Here is a 20,627-nt window from a genome sequence, read left to right on the forward strand (position 1 = left end):
AACACCATGAGCATCAATCTGCACAATTGGGAACATGTGTCAACCAAGTCAGAGAGTCTGACAACCTGATCCAGTTAGTCGCCTCACGCCTCTTATCAAGACCAATTCTAACCCGGACCTTCACGGGTCCGTCCATATGTACTCAGGGATGTTAAATTCATATCATCATCATGTGGTCTCAAGAGTCATGGTGATCAGAGTTTCAGACGGATTTGACCTAGTGGCTGTGTAGACCAACTCCCCCAACAATAGGAAGATGGTGCCCTACTTGCACTGCTAATTAACTACCCCATTTCTCACACTTCCTCCCCAGCTACCACTTTCATGCATGGACTGGAAGACTAAAGCACAACCACGTCTCGTTCAGAGCAGTAAGCGCATTTCCACTCCAAGTGGATTTTCCCTTAGATACATAACTGTGGGCTTAAACACTATAGATTAGGAGAGACTGTTCCACTGAGTGCATATCAAAATATCAAAGCCAAGACACCTCATTGTAGTGATGGGGCGGTGGAATAGCCTAATGGTCAAAGCGGTCACTCGTCATGCCAAAAACCAGGGTTCGATTCCCCACATGGGTATAATGTGTGAAGCCCATTTCTGGAGTCCCGTGTCTTGATATTGGAATATTGCTAAAATCGGCGTAAAACTATAGTCACTCACTCATTGTAGTGAAATTTTGAGAATACTGTTACATTGTCAATGAGACTTAGGTCTGGCAAAGTGGTAATCCAACAATCCATGCAAAACACCTTATTTTATCAGCAGCCTCCCATTACATCTACACTTCTCAGAAGAAATTAAAGAACATCTGGTTCTTTCACATTACAATGGTTAATCAGTCATGGCATGACATATAAACTATTATGAAAGAATCAAGTGTTCTTTAATGTCTATTGAGTAGCATATACAAGCTGAACAGTTTATGATGAAACAATTATTCTGAAACAGACTGAAACATCTTGACCTAGACTGGTATGGCATCCAAAGCTTGTTTGTTTGTTTGTTTGTTGTTTAACGCTGCACTCAGCAATATTCCAGCTATATGATGTCTGTAAATAATCGAGTCTTCACCAGACTCCACAGTTGGGATATCAGGGGTGGAAATAACTTTAAAATTGCTAGTGTACTCGGTACAGTGGCACATGTAAAATCACTTGCCCTGATAATTTTTCCACTATACCGGCCATTTTCTTGTTGATTTTTTAAATAAACAACATAATTAATATTTGAAAGTCAACTGGACACCGGTACAGTGTGATATACAAATTTGCTTGCCCAACAGAAAAAAACACTGGACTCGGGCGTCGGGCAATGGGTTATTTCCACCCCTGTGATAAGAAGACATACATCAACCCATTCAGCAAGCCTGACCACCTGATCCTGTTAGTCGCCTCTTACGACAAGTATTGGTTACTGAAGATCAATTCAAACCCGATCTTCATGTGTAGGCATCATAGCCAAAATTGAGCAGAAAGACTCCTTGTCTTGGATTAGCATTTACTTAGACTAATATAGACTAAAATGATATCCCAAATAGATTTTTAGCTACAACCACTTTCAATCTTACTTCAGTTTTTCTATTGGTGTTTTGTTTGTTATAGGTTCTTTTTTCAGACAGAACAGATCCATAAATGTATTCATGAATGACAATGGATGAAAACTAGTCAGCAGGCAGGGTTGTGTAAAGCGAAATCCAAGCAAAACAGCAAAAGCCTGCATGTTCCGTCTAAATAAATTGGCCATCACATACTTTTCTAGCATATTTCCTTCAATTATTAGGTGTCAAGGTTAAAAAATACAAAACATTTATGCACAAGAAAATACATGATTCAACAAGTTGCACTGTGTTATTATTTGTTTTAACACAAAGCATAGCACCTTTTCCTCCTTCCTTTGCCAGATATCAAACATGTCATGATTTCAACCACACATTTTTTTAACCATTAATCAATATAAAAATACAAGAAAAATGTATATCAATAAAAGTCAATAAAAGCTAGTATATAGAATGGTCCATTTCAAACAAGATGCTGCAAGATGAGGTTCTATAGAACAGACTAGAAAGAATGTGTGACAGTTGAAAAACAGGACTGTTTGTCATGGAAGCCCTCCAAGTTAAAACAAGGCAACAAATAGCATGGCCTACCTCTGCAGACCACTGAGTTGGCAAGAGAGCATTTAAAAGTGCACGTATCTAATGTCAAGTAGCTACGTAGCCTATGTACCATGCCTACCTGCATGCTGGGCGGAAGAGGATTGAGGAGGGGAGTTGGATGTGCTGTAAGCAGAAGCAGGAGAGCTACCCGACATGCCGTTCCAATTGCCAAGTTCAAGGTCAGGCCCATCTCGTTGCCCGTTGCTGTTCTCAGTCGCGTCAGAATTATCCTCTACACAGCACCAAGGAAAGATGGGAAGCAAGCACAATCAAACCATGCCATTGATTAAGCATATGCTGGACACACTTCAAACATTGTTCGGGATTTTCAGAAAGCCTTATTCCACCCTTCCCACAAAGTCAAATAAATAATTATTCCAAATATAATTAGTTCCGGGTGAGTGGGTGAGTTTTTTTACGCCGCTTTTAGCAATATTCCAGCAATATCACGGCGGGGGACACCAGAAATGGGCTTCACACATTGTACCCATGTGGGAATCGAACCCGGGTCTTTGGCGTGACGAGTGAACGCCTTAACCACTAGGCAACCCCACCGCCCCTAATTAGTTCCGAAATATGAATGGGATTATCATTTGAGTTATTTACTTATGCCAATGAATAAAGACATACAAAAAGAATTCTGAAAAGAGACCAAATATATATATATTTTCAAAACTGTAACACATATTTTCAGGATACGTCCAATATGGTTGGTGTTATATGTTGGGTAATTCCTGATGCCAAATCCTTTTTTTCCAGCATTTCCTTAAGTTTTCATACGCGGTAGACCCCAATCTCAGGATATGATGTCAAGGATTTTTGGTGTGTAAAAATAAGAGCCACATATTTTTTTACTTGAACATGTTCTCAAACGATTTTTGAAACACTGCATCAAAATTCTTCACCCACCAGAAATTCAAATGATCGGTCCCCAAGGTTTACAAGTTCAAATTAAACAATGTTTGACGTGTGACCAGTCAGTGTTCAGGTTATGTGAATGTCATAACAAAACAAGCAGGTTAACCAATTATCCAATTAAAAGCGAGTGTGCCACACACATTACAAAAGCAGTACAGCTTACCACACAACACATAGTGCAGGGAAAAATATAGACAATGTGCAGCTCATTAGGGCTAATAATAAAAAACAATGAAAATGAAATTAAGAAACCAAAAGCATGTCTGACCTCCATGACAGCAAATATACCAATCCCAAATTCAAAGACCAAAAATGTTACCCTAAAGATCCGACCACATATTGTTAGTTCACCTGAGAACAGTTTTTCATACCAAACCCAAACCATGAAATGCATGCTGCCAGTGTAGAGTCTCGTATAGGCTATTGTGCGTCATCAGCATCAAGCCAAAATGATGTATTATGCAAATGGATTCAAATATTGAAAGAACAACAACTCCATGCAACTTTACATTTGTTCATTTCCATGAATAAAAATTACAATATTTAGTGACAGGATCTGCGGCAGCAGAGGCAGCGACTTTCTGCCCAGTTTTACAAAGTCCGGTCTTACTCACAGAACACACATTTTCCCTGCAGCATGGAAAAGTTGAAAATATGAGTATCAGAGTTGGTTTTTCAGAAAGCTTGGCACACTGCTTTTTAGTTAGCAAAATGAATGTATGCATTTTTACTTCAAACAGAACCATGAACAAAAAGCATGTAAAAGCAACAACCAAACAAGTAAATAACGCGAAAAAAACAAGTGGAAAAAATAGATACGCATAATTTCTAAAATAAATAAATAATTTTTAAAATAATGATATATATATGTAGGAAAACACAAAGCACTGGGTATGATTTGAATTGTTACAAACAGATGGGGTGACAAGAAAGATGGACAATGCACGTGATCATATTGCGGCAAGGACAGACGCCATGCACTACGGTCGATCCAGGCTAGTAAAACTGCCCTATGTCAGCTGGCTTCTATAAGGCTGGACGTCCAAGATAGGCAGTTAATGTAGAGCAAGAGAGCAGGCCTGCCTGCAGAGGTAGCTAGTTGTCATTCACAGTTAGGTAGATAGGAAGGTAGTGGGTAGTGGATAGGCAGGTAGGCAGTGGTAGGCCTGACTCAATGTGCCACAGGTTCAAGTCTCACCTGATCTGCTGTTGTTGGAGGAGCTTGCCGTCGAGCTGTCAGACAGCTCTTCGTCGCCACTGCTCAGGTCAGAGGTGCTCTCGGACTCAGAGGAACTGCGGATGTTTCCGACACGGTACACCTGGAAACTTGCTTTAGTTGGGATGTGGCTACTCTCGCTTAGGGAAGGTAATGTTTCAGTCATTGAGTGGGCTCTCTTCGGGGGTGAAGGACGACCATCAGAGTGGGAAGCTCCTGTGCTGGCAGATCGCTTCCGCGCCCCTGTAGAGGGGCTAGCCGGCCCGCGGCTACCGGACGAGGACTCCAGCACAGGCGACCTAGGGGATACAGGTTCTGGTGGTGGTCTGTTTTTGGGTGGCCGACCAGGGCCTTTTCGGGGCTGTGTAGGCGTGGAAGGTGTAGAAGCATTGGAAGAAGAATTACGGGCTTTTTTACTATTCAACAAAACAGCAGTGCGCCGGTTGACCCCCGATGGAGACGGTGATGGTGTCGTGGTCCCTTTCATATCTGCATGGGACTGGTGGTGGGAGCCCAACTTGCCCGTCTCCGCATTATGCTGCTTGTCCCCTAAAAACAAAAACAAAATATAATTTCTATTAGAACTGCTTGGAACCTTTGCAGTTAAAGGCTTAAATAGCATCACTTTGATTCTAATTTGATCCACTCAAAACAATATACCTGCTGTACCTCACCAAAAAACCCAACCATACATACTTATTAAACACAGTGCTATTACTTCGTCCTATAATAGTGAATTGTACCTACAGGTCTAAAACTACCCTCATCCTCCTGACTGTAATCCATCCTCATCAGCAACAAACCAAGTCCTTACGTGCCTCAAAAAAGTATAATAGAGTTCTTACGATCTGATCCTAGTAGTACTGCATACCTGCCTGATGTTTAGGTGTGTCTACTTGGTCAGATTCACTCCTTGTACTCTGGGCCCGGTGTCTGCCCCGCCCGCGGCCTCGCCCTGGAGGTCTGCCCGGTGTGCCTCGCCCAGCTGGTTTGGGAGTAGGCTTGTCAGCGAGCTTGTCTTTGAGTGATGGTCGGCCAGGTGTGGAAGTACTGGGGTATCTCATTGGAGAAACTGGCTGGCTCTCACACTCTTCTGCAGAAGCAGCTTCTGATGATGCTACAGAAATGAAAAGCAATAAACAGGAATATGTAGGACTGCAACACAAGTCTAGTGTATAATGTGGCAATCTAATGCAGTGTTTAAACTGTCATATTACAGTTTCGATACTCCAACAGAACAGATTATTTAACATGATAATAATATGCAAAAGATTAATCCAAGAATATCAGCTGCATTTGGATGTTTCATTGAGGATGACTGACAAATGCTGTTTGTTGATGATGATGATGATGATGATGATGTTGATGATGATGATGATGATGATGATGATGATGAATGATGATGATGATAGGGAACCTTGTTTACAAGGTTACAACAAAGATATGATTTTTTTTTCAGTTGCACTTGAAGGAAAGTTTCATTGATGATGATGATGATGACGATGACAGGTAACCTTTTTTACAAGGTTAGAACAAAGATAAGAATTCCATTAATACCTGACTGACTTGAGACAGAAGTGAGAGTTCAGCATCTCATCAGTATGAAAGTACTAACCTGTTTCATCAGCAGCATCCATTGCACATTGTCCTTTTTGTAACGCCAACTTTCTCCTCACTTTGAATATTTCCTTCTTAATTCTTTTGGCAAATTTAGACCTTCGACCTGAAAAGAATCAGCATTTGACACATGAATACAAGTATACAACTCAAATGACAGCATACCTGCCGAAAGCAAACCGTCAAGTGACTGTACCTTGACAGAGCTTCTTCAGTAGAAACTTTGAAAGAGAACTAAGTCTGTATTATTAATTCTTCCTAATTAATGCTCCAGGGCGTCATGATCATATTTCAAAAACAGAAAGTCATCATGAAATATAAATGTTGTCCCTTGGCCACAATTAAACAAAATTATATTAACTGAATAGTAATGAAATTCGACAAAAACATCAGGCAAGGCACAAGATTTATTAACTTTCATGTTTCTTACCAATAAAGGACAAGGAAAACTGAATCTCACAGTAAGACACAAGTAATGAAAAACAGCCATGATGGCTAAATGATGCAACATATATACCACTGAGTGTGGACCAGACGACGGTGGGGTAGCCTAGTGGTTAAAGCGTTCGCTCATCTTGCCGAAGACCCGGGTTCGATTCCCCACATGGGTAGAATATGTGAAGCCCATTTCGGGTGTCCCCCCCGCCATGATATTGCTGAAATATTGCTAAAAGCAGCGTGAAACCAAACTCGATCACTGAACCAGACAATCCAGGACTAATATTATGAACAAATATCCACCATCAGGGACGATGAGTGAGTGAGTGAGTTGGGTTTTACGCCGCTTTTAGCAATGTTACAGCAATATCACGGCGGGGAACACCAGAAATGGGCGTCACACATTGTACCCATATGGGGAATCGAACCCGGGCCTTTGGCGTGACTAGCGAATGCTTTAACCACTAGGCTACCCCCCCGCCCCTCAGGGACGATGCCAAATCACAATGGCGATACATCACCTGTTATGACCCACATAGATTACTGGGTACCGTTATCCCATTATTGATCTGAATACCTAAGTTTATTTCTGATCAGACAGAGACAACAAATCCTACCTCCTCTAGGCATGGTATTGGCCACATCCATCTTGTCCAGGAGGATTCTCAGTTGTTCCTCTAGGGGCATTCCCTCTCGGATGTCCATCTGCATGAATCTGTCAACTGTGGAAGAAAATAATACTGAACACCCGACATGTCTTGAGTCATTATAGAACTGACTGACTGAGTTTGGTTTTACGCTGCTTTTAGCAATATTCCAGCAACATCACTGCAGGGGACACCAGAAATGGGCTTCACACATTGTACCCATGTGGGGATTCGAACCCGGGTCTTCGGCATGACGAGCCAACGCTTTAACCACTAGGCTACCCCACCGCCCCGAGTCATTATAGAAGGTATTGCATTATTGACTGACTGAGTTTGGTTTTACTCCGCTTTTAGCAATATTCCAGCAACATGGTATTGCTTTAAGTCTATGGAGATGTAAGTGAGTGAGTTTTACTGTAAATCACTTTGAGCAAAATTCCAGCAATATCACGGTTCGGGAGCACCAGAAATGGGCTTTACACATTGTACCTATATGGGGAATTGAACCCAGAACTTCAGCATGATGATCAAATGCTTTCACTACTGGGCTAACCCATCGCCCAGATGTCAGTGAGTGAGTTTAGTTTTACGCCGCACTCAGCAATATTCCAGCTATATGGCGGTGGTCTGTAAATAATCGAGTCTGGACCAGACAATCCAGTGATCAACAGCATGAGCATCGACCTGCGCAATTGGGAACCGATGCCATGTGTCAACCAAGTCAGCGAGCCTCGCCGTCAACTGAAGTCTTTCTGGTAAACCCATACCCTTGATCTCTGACAACACACTCAAGGACTGTGATGACTCAATTAGCAATATCACATATCAATCCAGCTGCACCAATGGCTGAACAACTATCTCCTGGTATAGTGGAAAATCAAAGAAGGTGCCTGCTGAAAACAAATAGGTCCAAACTTTGACATCACATATTTTTATAAATGTACTTGTATTCCAATTTGTAACCCACATGTACATTGTAAAGAACTCTTAAAAGATCCTTACTGTCTTCAAGGATGACAGGTTCTTTATCATGTTTGCTTGGGACCTCCCTGATGTGCATACCAGTCTCCATGTCAAAACCTATTCTTTCTGCCATGCGCCGTGTAGAACGAATTATGCCTCCTCCCTGCGAACAGATACCATTGTATCAACAACACATCGAATCACTCCACAAGGCAAGTGATACAAAAATCTACTAACTTGTAGAATGATCACATTCCGGTGAATCTGAAATACCAAAGTAAACCAACACCACAGAAGCCACATAGCAATTATCGACTAGAAATATTTACATGGCTTAATTCATATGTATCAATTATTCATATTAATTTTATTTTTATAAATGTGTTCAAAAATCAATTAACCTTGCAAAATAACATTCATATTTAGGAATTTAATCCTGTTAAAAACTGCGATTTTATCCTTATTCTGAGCACAAGGATGAGGAAGGGTCAGTTGGGTGGGGAGCGGTGGGCCATGCTCACAACACCAGGTGGTCTCCTCTTCAGGTGTTCAATAATGACAGGTAGCCAAAACTAGCAACACTCCTTGTCAACCCGCATTTCAATTTCTAGCACACAGCCTATGATTATTCTAGCTGTACTGGGGCACAGTGGACCTCGCCTGTGTGTTCTCTCTAATTATGTCTGCTAACAATCGGTGGAGACTGACTGACTGAGTTTAGTTTTACGCCGCTTTTAGCAATATTCCAGCAATATCACGGCAGGGGACACCAGAAATGGGCTTAACACATTGCGCCCATGTGGGGAATCGAACCCGGGTCTTCGGCGTGACGAATCGGTGGAGAACTGTCACTATACAACACATACATCAGCTCATCTGTCACATGTAGATTTACCCAATGCTATCACCTATCTCATATACACTCAAACAAGCTAGGGCATACCAGCAATGACCCAAAGGGTTCCAGTGACAGGCGATGCACTCCTTGTTGCCTCTAATAAGGCTATTCATTTCATGTGGCCAAAGACAAACACTGCACACACTAGCACATATAAGCATAAAAACCGTGATCATTCGTTGTAAAAAAATTAAATGTTTTCATAACTTTTTCAGGTATGCCTGGCATCATAAAAGCAGAAAAAAGATCCAACCTTTTCAGTCACTGATACTGTACAAGGCTTCTATATTGTTGGTATCATAAATACACCAGCAGCCCCTAGACGCTGGGATTATCCAGTCATTCAAGGCTCATTACAGGAGACATCAGCTCAATCACCTTATTGATTGCATAGGGCCGCTTAACTGTCCTACCAGGTCATAATGCCAGTCTGGATATAATGTCATATTTTCTCCTGGACAAACGGTGGCATTATAACCAGGGTATACTGTATAGTTAAAGGGGCTGTGGGGTAGCCTAGTGGTTAAAGCGTTGGCTCATCACTGCCGAAGACCCGAGTTCAAATCCCCACATGGGTACAATGTGTGAAGCCAATTTCTGGTGTTCCCCGACGTGATGTTGCTGGATTATTGCTAAAAGCGGTGTAAAACCCAACTCGGTCAGTCAGTCAGTGTATACTTAAAATTCACATTTCATCACTCTAACACTTAAAACCCCATCAAAATTACACAGGCCTAAGGCTTCTGAGCATAGGCATCTATATGACTTCACTGTTGGTGTGAAATAAATGTTACAACATCATATCAAAAATTGGCTGCCTTGGGCATTTAGTTTGGAATTCAAGATACAATTCGGGTTTTAATCAAGAACCTGTTGACTTTCATGCTCAATTTCAAACACTGGTAAATGGTACCCATTTAAGGCACCTCGCAAATTACTTTACTCGAGACAGCGACACCCCCAGATCAAGCCTTACGTGTTAACAAAAGCTTTTAAGGGCAGGACAATGTTTTCTGATATTCAAAAATCTGCGAAGTCTCCAAAAACGTATGCAGAGCTACAGATAACGTTTTGGGTCATTGAGTTATGTACTCGCTTGTGGTCATGTCAATTGGGTATCCTAATTTTCCTTTGAATAACCAAATAAACTGTACCAACCTCACTCAAACTCAATTGGGTATTTTGTCATTTTCCATTAATTGTTAAAATATAATAAAGTTTAAATGTTAGTGTTTGTTATTTATATTTGATCTGTAATATGAGAAACGATAAGAGAGACTGCAAGTTGCCAAGTTCATGTCCTGAAATAGAACCTCTCAATACGTCAGTTATTGTATCTATCCACCGGTACGCAAGCTAAGATTTGACACTTTTGTGTATATGCATGTAACATCACATCTATTGAGTATTTACAAAATTTCAAGCGTACTTGTACGCTATAGACTTAATAGTAATTGAGTTTTCGCATAAATATTTGCGTAATTTACGCAGATACGCAGCTTATCTGTACCTCTGCGTATGTCTCAAAGGAATTCAGAGTGTTTTATGTAGCATGGATACAATGAGCCTTCATTAATGCTCCTTCAGAGTGACCGAGTAGACAAAGTGAACTGCATTGTGTTCAGGTCACTAGACGAACAGGGTCACTGCCTCCCCCACCTCATGAATATAATCTCATGCATTAGGCTAGGGGGCAACGTTTTTTGTACCCACAGATGCCTTGCACACAATGAGAATAAATCCCGATCCCAGACACGATGTCTTGGTTTTACTCTGAGAAGTTGATCTAGTCCAGAAATGTTTGATGAACAATTTCATAATGGACAAACTTTAGTCATTATACAAACATGGCTATTTGATAAGAAACTCAGGTTGATATACATAAACTAAAATACTGACGAACTTTTCCTGTTAAATCCTGTTCCTTTAATAACATCAGTCAACACATTTTTTTCCATATTTACAACATGGTTACAGAGTCAACAAATACAAAAGATAAAAGGATTAGTTCAGTGCAGTAACCATGGCGACTATTTGAAGAAATAAATTAAAGTGAACAGATGACTCTGTTGCGTTGATTGAAGTTTGAAGTGAACCATTAACAGCCATCAATGTAATTAAATCCAGCAACATGCTCTCTAGATGTAAATAGTCACTTGTCTGAGGAAAATTCACATTGCTTGTACTTTCAGGAACATGCTATCAGTACCTTAATTTACAAGCTTAACAGAAGATGTTTGATCACATAAGACTGATAAAATATTAATAATGACCAAAACCAGCATGACAAGTCTTTGAAATAGAGATAGAAAGTAAAAGGGTCCTTCTCATAACCATAATATTAATATTTGAATTTTTTGGTCCCCAGATTTAAAAACTACATAGGCACACCTCAAGGAAATCTTTAATTTAGCACAAAAATACCCAAATGATGCTATAACAAAAGGTCCAATTTATGTTGAGATGATGAACAGGTAGGTTTTAATATTGCATCAAAAACTGTGCAATGCTTTTGAACCTTGGATAACACTGAGGAGGTCCAAAATTAGAACTCTGAGCTGGTGGCACATCTTCCAAAGAATATTTTTGTTCTAAGTAACATGAACATACATATATATTTTCAAATTCCAGAGTGAAGATATTTTTTTTTCAGGTCAATCAGGCTGCCAGAATCATAAATCGGACTTGGAAATTAAAGAAAATGAGTCCAGAGTTCCTTGTAATAACGAAAAGACATCCCAAAATTGTTTTTTCCATGACAATGATCTAATCAACATCAGAAGAAATGGTGCCGAGTCTTATAATTTTTTGAAAAACATTTTGGTGAAAGAAACCTAATTCAAGACTTGTAAGGTAACTACAATAAACATTTCTTGAAATAAATTTGGTTCTTATCCTGAACACTGCTGAGACACTGATCCACTTTCCCATCAAGAAGATAAAGTGTTTTGGTCAGTTAGGACAGTGGGTAGCTGGTTTGCTGACACAGTGACACTGATCCACTTTCCCATCAAGAAGATAAAGTGTGTTTTGGTCAGTGAGGACACAAGGAAGTTACTGTATTACAACCAATCTTCTGCTCCAGAAACATGCTGGATGACAGTGTTGGATGACCGAACATCTGTGGCCAAGCAGTGACCGGTCTTCTGTGTCCAATGTTTCACCCTGGATATGTCAGAGGTTGTCAGAATAGAACACCTCCCATCCAGCAGCAACAGCACCATCAGCTCGGATTAGCCACATCCTGAGTCCATGTGTCAGCGATACAACCTGACACAGGCAGCTGATAATGGGGCCCACATTTTCCCTCTGATCTCCCACTGCTTGCATAACAGCAGACAGGAAATATATGATAGGTGGATCACTGAAGGATACTAGTGTTCTTCATCTGAGTGTGAGGGACAGTCTGACCATAGGTCAAGCATGTATACTTGTTGGGTCACTCGTTCAAACGTGATAGCCACTACAGTGATAATTTCTATAAATACAGTACTACGGCTTTGGTCACTGTTGCCAGCAATGTAACATTACTCACAGTCTCCATAATTAAGCATGAAACACATACTATTGCTCCTGCTCAGTGCTGGAAGTACACGATGATGAATGGTGTTCTGTCTTTTCTTAATGCTTACATAAGGCAGTTATTTTAAGTGGTACCAACTTATGAAATTGCGTTCCTTCTTTAACATAAATATGCATTTCCTATCTCCAGTCTGTAAAAAATATGCATCCGCTGTCAACTTTTATATGAATAGGATGTAGGATTATGCATCCGGTAAATCCCTGGGATATGACAAGGAGTCCATAGTTCCATGCACTTTTAGTTTAGGCCCAGTTACATGAACCACATTCTGTTAGAAGTCCTGATTCTGACACTTTCTCATCTCATGTTAAGATGCTGTTTCAGCGCTTCACAAATGCCACTCTTCCAGGCAAACAGAAAAGATGTCAAATACCGAAAAAGATAAAATACATAAATAAATTCTGTTTTAAAATTAAACTCTTCTATGCTTCTGGTGTGACCTATCCCTCCTTCTGTCCCCCACAAGCCATCTCTAACTTGTCAAATTTGGCACATCACACAAGTTCAGAGAGCTCATCATAGAGTCAGTTCCCTCTGCACTGACACAAGGGCAGCTGCCTGACTTTAATGACATAACAAGGGTAAATATTTACACTGCTTCTTGGGATGAAATATGCACGTGCAGTGTTTGAAGTCAGACAAATAGAGCCACCTGTGCTGTTTCGAATCTTCTCAAATCTTATTCACCGTTTTTACAAAGCTGAGAAAGGTCTGCAAATCTGTAAACAGATCATATCGGGGCCCTTTTGCTTAATTAACTGATATGTAACGATAAACAAATGTTCCATTTGGAACACTACTCTCAATTAAAACAAGGCCATGTGGAACGTCAGTCTCCAGAATAGGCCTCCCCTTCTTACCAAGCCAACAAGAGTTCCTTTCCATTCCCTTGATGTAATGCTATACAAAGAAAATACCATTTTCTTGCATTGAAAAATTATCGTATAGCTGAAGTGTCAGTTCTTTTTGTTTCGACAGCGTATTCACTGACGTCTTGTTCCAAGATCCATAATGAACACGAACAATAACAATCATTGTTACTTTCTAGCCGTCACATTTCATTATATACTGTCTACGTCATTCAGGCGAAAAACATGCATTGAAAGATTTCAAAGAATTTGCAAATGGGCATGTGTGCAGCAGAAACTGTTTTCTCTATGGATAGACCAGAATAATAATTGATAAGCTTTACCTGCTAACAACTGAACGTTCGAGTGAAAAGTGTATACATAGGCATGAGACAGTTGTCTTGGATGTCAAAACTGATTGCTGGGGGTTTATGTGGTTTTCTCATGAATTCTAAGCAAACCATTCCTAAAAACTACTAACACAATGCATGGCTGCAGTCGGTGCCAAAACTTTTGAGTCTACTAACACAGACCTTAGCATCATTTTCAGTACAGCTCAGTGTTCTAATATGGTTGGTTTGTCGGTTTGTTGTTTAACGCTGCACTCAGCAATATTCTAGCTATATGATGGCGCTCGGTAAATAATTGAGTCTTGACGAGACAATCCAGTGATCAACAGCATGAGCACTGATCTAAGCAACTGGGATACGATGACATACACGAGTCAACCAAACCAGCGAGATCAAATAGCCTACAGATGATGCCCATACCTCTCTCATTTCCAAAATATTTAACAAGGCTTGTGACGTAACGACTAGTTGCTGAAATTGCAGTGTGTTATCAACATTTCTTCATCATTACTGATTACATTTTTGTGTATGATTTTACACTGTTTTTAACAATATTCCAGCACTACCACAGAGGGGGGACACCAAAAATGGACTTCACACATTGTACCTATGCAAGAATTGAACACAGCAAACGCCTTAACAACTGCCCATTCTTCAAGCTTAAAATCTATCAGTCATAAAACTGCTTTGAAACAATTAAGCTGTGTATCCCCTTTCTGACTCGCCATCCGGGAGTATTGCATTACCTACAAATTCCAGGGAAGAGTATTGGAAGAGTACCTTCAGAAGAACTTGCATCTAAAGTTTGGACAATATCCCTAACAGTAAGCTTGGTTTTATGCCGCTTTGAGCAATATTCCAGCAATATCACAGCAGGAGGACACCAGAAATGGAGTTCACACATTGTACCCATGTTGGTAATCAATCCTGGGTCTTCCACCTATCCTGAATAGGCGTTTTTGTAATAAGGAATCCCTCCATAAAACATTTTTTTCACGACAAAATGTAAAGATAAATGAACGGGGCGGTCCCTACGTTCAGCTATTCTCCATGCATATTATGGTTGGGGACTTCAAGTGTGCTCTTTACATATTGTAACAAAGAGAGAAACTAACCATGAAAGTTTGAACCACTGCTACCCTCGACTGCCCACAGCTCTAAAATGCCAATAGGTTCCAGGAACCCAATATGGAACACTGATCAAAGTCAACAGGGAAATGGCACATTTCTTGTTATTAATAGAAGGCCAATGTAAATTAAATATATGCTAAATGTTTATCGATTCTTGGTCCAAACCACAAATTCCCCATACTGAAGGTTAATGCTATCCAAAACAGCAATAATTCAATGGATGAACCTCAAACTGCAGTTTCACAACCATACATCCTTGAAACAAAAACCTTTTTTCTAATCATCCTTTAATCATTACCTTATGTCAAAACTTACTCTATTATCATGATTAAGATATCATAGCATGATCTCGAGTAATGTCACAGCCCTAATATGTATCTCAGCGTATTTCCTCAAAGCATGTAATTCACTAATCTCACTTCTACCCGTTGACCTTTGCTGGTGACCATGCATCACAAGGCCAGAGGTAATTAAGTCTAGCAGGCTGTGCCTACACATAAGATTGAACCAAGGACAGGCCATTGTGATGTGACCACATGGTGGTGCTATTAAGCAAGTGTCAATCAATCAGTGTACTCCAAGGCCTGTCACACTTGGCCTCCATCATCATCATCATCATCATCATCATCATCATCATCATCATCATCATACTTGGTCATGCCCAATGCTAATAAATGTCAATCAAAGCATCATGTAAGCACAAGAACAACCAAACACAGTGAGTTAGTTATTCAAAAGTTCAACACTTACAAGTATTTTAGGATCAAGACTCTCAAATGGAAAGTTGACAGAATCATCTTAGAAATTAAGGGTGTACTGGGGTTTTCAGTTTCTGCACTTGAATCTAAATGCAACGGACCTAAACATGTCTATTTTGACAAAGGGTAATGAAAGATTATATATCTTTTCAAACCAAATTAACAAAATCTTCCAAATGAATGGGAAATATTTTAACCATTTTAGAAATCCATGTTTGCTGACAAAAGTTCATGGGTAATTTCCATCAAATTTCAGTAAAGGTGAATCGGGATGTTGACAAATAGGTACCATACCAACTGTCAAGATAATCATGGTCCCAATTTCTTGGTCATTCACCTTAAGACATTGTTTCATCACAATAATTCATGTAAGGTATTCTTGATAACACAATTTTCATATCAATCAGGCTTTTACGCGAGAGAATGGACGCATGATTAAAATTCACTGCATCCTGAGGGACGCACAATATTATTCATTGTACCAACAACACATCTGTGACTCTGCTAAGTGTTTGGTTGTTTCATTCAGACCAATAACGTGCATCATTTCATCCACCAGTCCATATGATCAACGATTAATTCCAGTCTCTAAAGAAATTATCAAAACGTACAGTTCTCTACACCATTACCTCACAGGATCCTCATTATGCCAGCAAGGACCTCTAAAACTAATAATTGGGGGTTCCCAGACCCCCATGTTTGTGAGTCGAGGTAAAACCCTGTATCAATACCTCAGAATAATTCTTCCCATGAACGATATTTCCAAATATCAATCTTTCTGCCAGCCCCAGTGCACACAGCTTCTATTCTAAGTGTGCATGTTCTTATATGAAAAATATGTACTACAGCCGAATGGCAGGTTGGCATTTTCTATCTGTACAACTATGAGGAGTATGCTATAGAACCTACCTGATCCCTCAGCTTCACCGCAGCCTTGTAGAACATGGTGTCTTTGGCATTGTACGTCAGACAGTTGTGCACAATCAGCTCAAAATCACTCTCAAACTCATCCACACTCGTGTAGAAGTGACCATCGACTCTCTTCCGCATTGTTTGAAAATCCATTGGCTTGTCAATGTACTCCAAATAATCGGGAACCTGTTGAGAAAATTGTATTTCATTATATATACAGACATGGAGAAATAGTTTCATATGCTCCAAGTAATCACACTGCAATTACTTCATCAAGCAAACAGCAGGTTGTCTGTATAAATGAAGCCATTTGCACAAATTTCAAAGTAACATTTGACAGAGATTTATGATGGACTAATTCCTGTTTCTTTCTCCCAAATCAGAGAATCCTGAATCTTTGAGAAAAAGGAATATCTACACAATAAATCTGAATACTTTGTGAGTTTACACAAACTCAAGGAAATATGAAGACCAGACGGTCTTATGAACACTAGTGGTGTTCCGATTAATTGAAATAATCGAAGATTGATCGCAGTGACCAAACGACCCAGCAACTGATCACATTTTGTCATAATTGAACATAAACGATTTTGGAACTACTGTTCTAGTCTTTGAAATACTTGACAATGGAACATATCGTTGAAGTTGTCAGGGCCTGAAAACGTGTTTAATTCTTAGAAAACTCACTTCACTAACTGAGAAGCCATGACTGAATATTTCTTGAAGACTCCGGGAAGTTTATGTTCATGATACATTAGTCATCACTTTAAAGTAGCAAGGTGCATCATGTTATACATATCTGCAATAACAACCTGAATAGGTTAATCTGAAAAATGACGCTAACCAATTTTTTTCGAAGATTGTTTGTTGGTAATGAAGCAATCGTCAATTGTGAGATTTCAACCAATTCCCAACACTAATGAACACAAGTGCTTAATCAATGTTCAAAATTAACCAAGAAAGTAAATGGGTCTTTGATATACAGTTAAAATTTCCATAGTAAGATCTCTGTGTATAAAATGATAACAGTCTTCAAGAGCCCTATTTACTGTGAAAGAATACGTAAACAACAAACTAGAAATTCTTAACCACTTCTGTCATGAGACCCTTCAGAATGTCAACCAATCAAGAGTAGTGCTGATATTACACATGTTATATCCCTACCTCTTTCAGAGACACAGGTTCTGCAAAGATACTGGTGGTGTCTCTTTCCTCCAACTGTTCCAGGGTTTGTCGGAGAAGTAACACAAACGGCTGAAGCTGATACTCTGTGGCAAGCTGGTGGAATCGAATCTGAAACAAAACCCTTTCATTAACATACATCATTTGTTCCATCTGTCCATCACAATTCAGTCTACAAACAGAAGTTCATTATTGTTGGCAGTGTATGTCAACAGAACTGTCAGATTCAATATCCACTTGGGTATCAGCCATGCTTTCTTGGGTTACAAACTGTAAATGTGTGAAGCAGGGAAAAACTTAACACTGCAACAGTCACAGAAACAGTCTTGTCCTCAACAGCCACAAGTCAGTATGCGTTTAAAGTTAAACATGAAAGTAAATGGGTCATTAGGACTGTTCTGATTCACGCATGTATTCGGGTAATTTTAATGGTATCCCTTCATGAATTTAATACGTTATCACGAAAATTGAGTATTTATGATTGTTTTTTTTTAAAAGGTGTTATTTTACTTGAATTTGGTGTATTTTATGTAAGCGAGACATGCAAAACATATTCAAGCCAAGCAAGATAGTAGTAAACACTCTTCTATATTTAAATTAACATTAATGTGGTCACTGTCGTGATAAATTAACAGTGAAAACATAGGAAAGAATATATTTTCTCATTGTTTCACTGAATATAAGGAATAATACATCATTTACTGGCTTTTTATTGCATTTATTACCCAACATTTGTGACCATAACCAAATAATTATATTCATTACATACTAGTAATATTCAAACTTGTTCATGACATATATCTAATACGCCTCACATTGGATTTGGTGCATCCCTAGTCCTAAGTCATAAACAAAATATTTGGGGGTTCACCTGATTCATATACATGTGCAGACCTCAGGGTTCCATTTGATGTCCACCACTAATCATTACAGTACAACTCTTAAGCAATCATATATTATTCTGACTGACTGACTGAGTTTTGTTTTACGCCGCTTTTAGCCATATTCCAGCCACATCACGGCGGGGGACACCAGAAATGGGCTTCACACATTGTACCCATGTGGGGATTCGAACCTGGGTCTTCGGTGTGACGAGCCAACACTTTGACCACTAGGCTACCCCACCGCCCCATATATTATTCTGACAAGTCTGTAGTAGAATTATGAAATACTGTGATTGTTAATTCAGAAAAAGAGCAGGAATTGTGCCAATACGTACAAAAGAGAAAAACCAATAAATAAAAAAATAATCATTTTACTTTTTAAGCCTGTTCAACATCTTGACAAAAAATTGACTTTCACTAGAAAGTTTACTGGGCCCGGGATTCTGTGTACTACCAAAGGAAACACAAGAAAAGATAGCAATCTTTCAGTTATTTCAAGTGCTATGAAATAACCATGTACCTTATCTGAAAATTCCAATACAGTTCTCCACTTGTAAACTCATTATTGCAACACAATGGGTACACTGATACCAAGTGCTCACTGATAACCAAGGTAAGTTGATCCACAGACAGACAGTATCAAAGCCAGTAATCTTCCGACATGATGGACTCACTCCAAGTCTATGTAATCTAATTAGGACTACATATTGAGAAGATGACAGGGCGGACATAATATCCTGTTATTCTCACTTCACTGTCGTTAATCCCTGTTTTCTGTACCTTTGTTTTACATACCAAGAAATATTGATGGAGATGTACACATATTTTCTATCCAATGTGTGTTTTTCAGTGGTTTTGTAGCAATATCTTATTATGGATACAGGGTTCGAAATTCAGCATGACCTCATTGTTAAAACTTAAGATTAAACATGTCATGAGTCAATTACTTTAGCAGAAAAATTAGGACCTCAGGAATTCCATAATTTTGAACATTGAAACCTATAATGTCAATGGGAGATTGGGAAATCAAAAATGCACTCTTGGGTGTTTATTACAAACCCTAACAACACTTTCAAGATTACCATTACAGACATATGGAGTTGATCAATATTGTTTCATAATTATTATTTTAGGGTATGAGTTGTCACAATTTTTTGGTGATGGTTTTTCCTTTAAAATACAACTCTGGAGATCACATAGTGTAACCATAACCTCAGAAAAATAGATGCCTGTATACATCAGCCATATGAAAAACCCACAGCTTAAGTTCACAATCTGGTCGATTGGCATAATTTTCACTTTCCAAGATTACACACACAAGAACAGAGTGACTCCTTGGGGCAGTTATTACATACACTACAAATGAACTGATTTCCTCATCACTGCAAATACCAAATGTCAATAATGCCTGCAGACTTCTGACATTGTCCTGCCACGAAATGTGAGCTACTGAATGTGTCTTACACCTTATTCCAGCTATATCGAAGCAACCTGCATATTACTGAGTCAAACCTGTGGCTGAATGATTGATTCACACCATCAGAATACGCTCAGCCAGTCTACCATTGTAGCAATCTCTGGGTTTGAAATTCACTTGCTAGCTGAGAGCAACATAATTCACATTTCCTTCTGGTCTATTGCTGTTAACATTATATACATTGCAACTCTGTAGATAATTTTTTATAGACAGATGAATATAAGATAATCTTTTATAGACTTGAAAATACGAATTGATTTTCACCACCAGCAATCCTTAGTTAAATATATTTATTAGACAACCATGAATTTCCTAGTCTTATTCTGACCAAGAATCCTCATCTTGGCTTCACTACCAGCAGAAACATTGTGCTGATGGAATTGACAAGTTTAAACTTTATACCTTCTGGCGTCTGCTTGTGACAGCAAATTATTCATAGAAATACAACTGGCTAGACCATTGGCCCAAACTCTCCATGAGATGCTATTTGCTTCAGTACCCACATCGGTCAAGTCAAGGGCACATGCTAATTACTATAATTATAAACCAGGCTTGAAACTCATTCACTGGAAGAGGCTTCACTTGTAACAACAAAGATTACCGAGTCCAGTTCAGAAGTGATTGTTACCAATCATCAATGGAGCAGA

The 20,627-nt window shown here is 39.4% G+C and overlaps 1 protein-coding gene across 6 annotated transcripts in view; it reads right to left on the reverse strand.

The window, feature by feature from the left end:
• The window catches only part of LOC124289722 (bromodomain-containing protein 1-like), a 38,687-nt gene that overhangs the window by 9,615 nt on the left and 8,445 nt on the right, over positions 1–20,627 (reverse strand). For 4 of the 6 annotated variants that reach the window (XR_006901740.1, XR_006901739.1, XR_006901738.1 and 1 more), the window contains exons 6-13: positions 17,602–17,730; positions 16,435–16,623; positions 7,997–8,120; positions 6,965–7,069; positions 5,908–6,015; positions 5,164–5,409; positions 4,275–4,841; positions 2,238–2,390 (exon numbers count right to left, since the gene is read on the reverse strand). Coding sequence is in view for 3 of the 6 variants with exons in the window: in XM_046726352.1 (XP_046582308.1) it covers positions 2,238–2,390; positions 4,275–4,841; positions 5,164–5,409; positions 5,908–6,015; positions 6,965–7,069; positions 7,997–8,120; positions 16,435–16,623; positions 17,602–17,730 (1,621 nt within the window). In the remaining 3 variants the exon portion in view is untranslated. Of the gene's footprint in view, positions 1–2,237; positions 2,391–3,576; positions 3,707–4,274; positions 4,842–5,163; positions 5,410–5,907; positions 6,016–6,964; positions 7,070–7,996; positions 8,121–16,434; positions 16,624–17,601; positions 17,731–20,627 lie in introns of those variants that run through there. The other 2 variants (XM_046726355.1, XM_046726354.1) reach the window with 2 other exon arrangements.

Source organism: Haliotis rubra, unplaced genomic scaffold (genome assembly GCF_003918875.1).
Source record: "Haliotis rubra isolate DU_JTF1 unplaced genomic scaffold, ASM391887v1 Scf448, whole genome shotgun sequence".
NCBI classification, from domain to species: domain Eukaryota; kingdom Metazoa; phylum Mollusca; class Gastropoda; order Lepetellida; family Haliotidae; genus Haliotis; species Haliotis rubra.